The sequence below is a fragment of the Bison bison genome, unplaced genomic scaffold (assembly GCF_000754665.1).
Source record: "Bison bison bison isolate TAMUID 2011002044 unplaced genomic scaffold, Bison_UMD1.0 scf7180017864249, whole genome shotgun sequence".
Classification (NCBI taxonomy): domain Eukaryota; kingdom Metazoa; phylum Chordata; class Mammalia; order Artiodactyla; family Bovidae; genus Bison; species Bison bison.
Window position 1 is genome coordinate 74,671 of NW_011494821.1, and position 5,686 is coordinate 80,356.

At 53.3% G+C, this 5,686-nt stretch overlaps 1 protein-coding gene across 1 annotated transcript in view; it reads right to left on the minus strand.

Annotated features, from left to right (window-relative positions):
* TMEM102 (transmembrane protein 102) overlaps window positions 1-1,887 on the minus strand; it is a 2,403-nt gene extending 516 nt beyond the window's left edge. The window contains exons 1-2 of the mRNA XM_010847316.1: window positions 1,225-1,887; window positions 2-1,137 (exon numbers count right to left, since the gene is read on the minus strand). Of these exons, the coding sequence (XP_010845618.1) occupies window positions 2-1,137; window positions 1,225-1,438 (1,350 nt within the window). The 5' untranslated portion in view covers window positions 1,439-1,887. The remainder of the gene's footprint in view (window position 1; window positions 1,138-1,224) is intronic.
* Window positions 1,888-5,686: the final 3,799 nt, after the last annotated feature.

Consider the following 5,686-nt stretch of genomic DNA (forward strand, 5'->3'; position numbering starts at 1 on the left):
CCTCGAGTCCTCGGCCCAGCGCATCCAGCAGCCCGAGGCAGCAGGCGCCCGCATTCTCGGGCCGCGCCAGATAGAGCGCGGGCAGCCGCTCGCACGCCCAGTAGAGCAACGTCCGCAGGAGGTAGGGCGCCGCGGCCCGGGTCCCCGCCACCAGCGGGCGCAGCAGCGCCTGGGCCGCCGCGTGCGCTTGCAGCAGCGGAGTTGGTATGCGCGCCTTGAGCGCCAGCTCCTGGCGGGCAAAGCAGAGCTGCCAGCCGGAGGCTCCCGGCCGCTCCGTTTGGCCGCCGCCGCCGGGCACCAGGTAGAAGGAGGACGACTCCGAGGCCAGCGGGCCGGCCCACGAGTGGCTCCGAGCCCCCTGGGGCCAGCCGGCCACAGACACCACGGGGATCAGGTCGAAAAGCAGGAGGCGGCGCGGGGGCCCGGGCGTAGCCAGGAGGATGGTAGTGAACCCTGCGTGGCGGGCTGCGTGGACCAAGCGCGGGGCACCCGGGACGGGGAATAGGGACTCAGCGACCGCAGCCAGCGAAGCAAAGAACCAAGCAGCCACCTGGGCGGGGCACAATGTGGGCCATGCCTCCCGAGCCTCCGACGGCTGTGACCCTGGGCTAACATCGGCTGCTTTGGTGACGTCATCATTCGTTTCTTCCGATGGTGAGGGAAAGCCAATATCGGTTAGGTTTTGCTGGGGTGACTCCGGCACTGAAACATTACTAGGTGATTTTTCCAAAGACTCGTGTGCCTCAGGCTCAATGATGTCACTGTGTGGCTGGTCCACGGAGCTTTGCGGGTCCCGGGGACCCTCTCTGCTATCAGTTGGGTGGATCCAATCACGTCCTCCTGGGACTGGGGGTCCTAGGCAATCCTGCCATGCTTCCCGGACCGAGGTTCCGCGTACCTGCTCTGGGAGGCAGAGCCATGCGTAACAGGATCTCATGTCCAGTTGCAGCTCCTGCCCAGTGCCATCTAAAGAAAACACGGGCACCAGGAGTGTGAAGCCAGCATCGTAGTGAGGTCCCCGAGTGTAGGGACCTAGAGGCGCAGGTCCCAAATCCAGGGAGCCCTCTCGAATCCCACCACGAAGCAGCAGGAGCTCTGTCTGGGGAGGAAAGCGAGGGTCCCTGCGATGAATGAGACCTAAGGGAAGAGTAGGGATCGTGAAGGCATGATCCAGAGCCCAGGATGGGATGGGGCGGAGCTGAGAGCAGCAAGAGGGTTACTTACTAAGCAAAGAGAACACAAAATCCTTGGCCTGGAGGAGATCTGGTCCTGGCTTGGGCCCATCATTCCAACTCTCCTGCACACCCAGCTCCTGGATCAGCTGGGTTAGTTCTTGCAGCTGCGCTCCAGAGCAGAAGTCGATGTCTGTGAGCGGCCGGGCTGGGGCTGGGGGCGGTGGGCTCCACCAGGGAGCGTTCCCCCAGACTGCAGAAGCCATATGGCTCTATCGTTTGGGGGCTAGGAAATACACGTACAGGGGAAAGCCCAGAAACGTTGTTCCTTCTGCTGTGGAAAACTCGCCCCTCCGTTCTTTTCTCTTCCCGAGATCGAGAGGGTGCCCAAGACACAATCTACCAATGGGTCTGCAGATGAAGGGCTCTAAATTTAGTCTTGAAAGCAAACAAATACCTCCTCCGTCCTTGCCCTTTTCTCATATGCTAGTCCCCACCCCCATGGACCGATTCACCTGACTCAGCAGGTTAAAGTGGCTGTTTGGCCCCTCCTACAGAATGCAATAGCCTCCTTCGCCGCCCTCTGTCTACCACCCCTTACCTCTTTTTCGGAAGAGGCTAGTGGTCTGCAGCTTCCCTCTTAGGGGTAGCTGCAAGGTCTGAAAAGAAAATGGGTAGGAAGATTCAACAGGTAACTTCTTCCTGCTGCTCACAAGGCTACGCCCCTACGTTACAACCACGCCCCTTTCTGGAGGTGGTTCCGGACCAGCCCGGCCTCCAGTCAATCTCTCCTTTGGCTTTGCAGAGATCTCCTGGCTATCTTGGGAGTTGTAGTTTGTCTTCCAAGCTACCAGGGCATTAGAGCCACGCCCCCAGATCCTTTCCTGTTCCGTTGAAATAGTGCCTGATGGAAGTTGTAGTTTCTATGGAAATAAACTGTAGTGTGTCTTTCCAAGGCCAGGTCAATCGCAAACATTCCTTGGGCTTAGAACAGAGACATAATAGGATGGATCCAAATAGCAAATGATAATGAGGCACATAGCCTAGGGCCTGAGAGAGTAGAGGTGCCCTGGTAACTTAAATCTAGAAGAGTCCTTGCATACAATTACTGCTAGCCTAGGAAGGTGCCACATGACTTGTCCAAGGTCAGCGCGGAGCAAGAGAGGTGTTGGAAAGGGGTTTCCCAACTGGGATGAATATCTTTGGAATCAGTGGTGGTAATGTTAGACAAGAATACGTAGGTAGTGATGACCCAGGGATTGACATCCAAAGGAACATAGTAGTGATGGCCACCTCAGACACACAAATGGTATCAGGGCAAACACTTTGGAATCTCGCAGCTCAGGTGCGTATACAGAAGAGTTACCAGGGCTGAAAATCAAGTCCAGAGGAAACTCCCAGGTGGGCTGGGGCAGGGCAATGAGAAAGTATCAGGGGAAGAAAATTGCTTTCAGCGACCAGTGCTATCATGGACACAGCTTAAGTCCAGGATGAAACTAGGAGCCAGAATAATAGGGCAGAAAGATAGGTAACCAGAGACAAGCTCACGGATTAGACCAGTGCATGCTGGACCAGGAATTCTTATAGTCCTTTTTCCCAGGGGTCTGTCTCCACAGTAAACTAGGGCTAAGTCCATGGGCAAGAAAATGGGCAAGTGGAGACACTTATAACAAATCAAAGGCCTGTTCAACAACTCAACGGACATGAATTTGAGCCAACTCTGGGAGATAGTGAAGGACAAAGAAGCCTGGCATGATGCAGTCCATGGGGTCACAAAGAGTCAGATATGACTTTAGCGACTGAACAACAAAAGGAGGGGACCCTCAGAATCCAGGGCCCAATTTGGGGAGCCTAAAATTCAGGGGTTCCTAATCACTGACAAAGAGAGGTCTTCTCCCCCTGTTGCCAAGAGCCCCAAACACAGCCCAGAACCAGGAAGGCAAATTTCCATACAACAGGTTGTGACCCAAGAGACCAGATCAGGAAAACTGAAGCCTGGGCTCTTTCTCACAGTCTGGGGAAATCAGGCATTGGGCATCCATTTCTACATCTTAACCTCCTCCCTAGATGGTGGCTTCTGAACCAGCCTAAAAAGAACTAAGTTCTCTGGGCCTCTTAAAGCTCCCTGAAAGTGAAAGTGACAGTTGCTCAGTTGTGTCTGACTCTTTGCAACCCCATGGACTATAGAGTCCATGGAATTCTCCAGGCCAGAATACTGGAGTGGGTAGCCTTTCCCTTATCCAGGCGATCTTCCCAACTCAGGGATCAAACCCAGGTCTCCCACACTGCAAGTGGATTCTTTACTACCTGAGCCACAAGGAAAGCCCATCTTAAAGCAGTTATGCTTTGGATGGCTGACAGGGAAAGTAAAGTTGCCCTGAACTCTAAAGTATTGCTCTCCAGTAGCATTTTCTGTGATGACGGAAATGTTCTAAATCTGTGCCGTCCAATACAGTAGCCAGTAGCTCCATGTGGCTATTGAGCACTTAGATCATGAGACTGAGGAACAAATTTTTTTTTTTTGGCTGTGCCTTGCAGCTTGCAGGATCTTAGTACTCCTGACCAGGGATTGAAGCCCAGCCATGTCTGTGAAAGTGCTGAATCCTAACCACTGGACCTCCAGAGAACTCCCTGAGAACACTTTTAAACTTTACTTAATTTAAACTCATTTACATTCTAATAGGCATATTTGGCTAGTAGCTACTGTAATGGAGAATGCAGCTCTAGGGCCTTGGGGATAAAAGCTTAAGGTAAGACAGCAACAGCAGGAAAGCTGGGAGTTTCATTCCTTATCCCCCACCTGAGGGGTGGGGTTGGGGTGGATGGCCTTAAATAACCACAGAACACTTCTCTTGCCTTTTTATTCTTTATGCACATTGGTCCCCTCTTTTTCTAAGTTTCTCATCACACACTGATATCCCCACGCCTTGGCCATCTCTGGTGAGTTGTTGGATATCTCTCGGTGAATGCGCCTGGGAGACAACGCTTCGCACTTGTCCCTGCCTGCTCCCAACTGTCTCTGGCGGGCATCAAAGACCACGTGCCCTACCCGGGTGCCTGACCCTGGGCAGTGGGGCTTCCAGTTGGTTTGGGGAGGCATAGACATCTGGCGATAGTTCTGGGAGGCTGCAGGAGCTGTGTCCACGGGGCGGTACACCCAGTCTTGGCTGCCTGCTCGCCGGGAGGGTGGTTGCAGCTCTATCAGCACAGGCACCTCTGAGAAGGTTTGTCGATTATTGTAGACCTCCTGGGCCTTGGCGGGGGAGGAGGGCTGGCTAGGTGGGACAGAAGCCCCTGGAACATGCTGCCCGGCATCATGCCTTTGAGGAATCTTCTGAGATATAAATGACTTTGGGGTCTGAAGTGGGCCCAAAACTTGGACACAGTCAGTTCCCAGAGGGTTCTTGTGGAGGACAGGATTGGGGACAAAGTGCGAGTCCTCTTGGAGGCTTGATCCCTTGATAAAGTCCTGAGTCTTGGAGAAGCCAGAGTCTTGAGTAAGGGCTGGACCCTTCTGGGGGCCAGGATGTTGAATAACTCCTGGGTACTTGTGGAGGTTAGGGTTGTAGCAATGTTCTGGGCTCCTGTGAAGTTTAGCATCTTGGGGAACATCACATCTTTTGACTTCGGTGACATGGGTAAGGCCCAGATTCTTATGGAGGTCAGAATCTTGAGTAAGGTCTTGGCTCTTGTAAACTCCAGAATCTTGAGTAAGGCCTGGATTGTTGTAGTCCCCTGAGTCCTTATAGAGGCCAGGGGTTTGCACAAAGCCTGGGTTCTTATGGGGACCAGATTCCTGGGTAAGGCCTGAGTTCTGGTTGACTCCAGGGTCTTGGACAAAGCATGGACTCTTCTGTGGTTCAGAATCTTGGGTAAAGCCTAGACTCCTGGACACTCCTGGATCTTGGGCATTACCTCTACTCTTGTAACATCCAGAATCTTGAGAAGGGTGTGGGATACTATGGAGGCCAGTTTTTTGGGAGAGCTCTTGACTTCTATAGAAGTTTTGTTCTAGATTTCTACAGACTCCAGAGTCATGCCTAAAGCCTGAGCTCCTCTGAATGTCAGAAGTTTGAAGAAATGGTGTGATCTTGTGGAGACCAGAAGGTTGGGTGAGATATGGGCTTCTAAAGAAACTTCCCTCTTGAGTAGAACTTAAACTCTGGGAGCAAGAATCTTGTGTAATGACTGAATCCTTGTGAAAGTCAGAGTCTTGGGAAAGGCTTGGATTCTTGCAGAGATAAGGATCTTGGGTAAAGCCTGGGCTCTTGTGGAGGCCTGGGTCTTGAGCAAGGCCTGGGCTCTTGTGGAGGCCTGGGTCTTGAGTAAAGCCTGGGCTCTTGTGGAGGCCTGGGTCTTGGGTAAAGCCTGGGCTCTTGTGGAGGCCTGGGTCTTGGGTAAAGCCTGGGCTCTTGTGGAGGCCTGGGTCTTGGGTAAAGCCTGGGCTCTTGTGGAGGCCTGGGTCTTGGGTAAAGCCTGGGCTCTTGTGGAGGCCTGGGTCTTGGGTAAAGCCT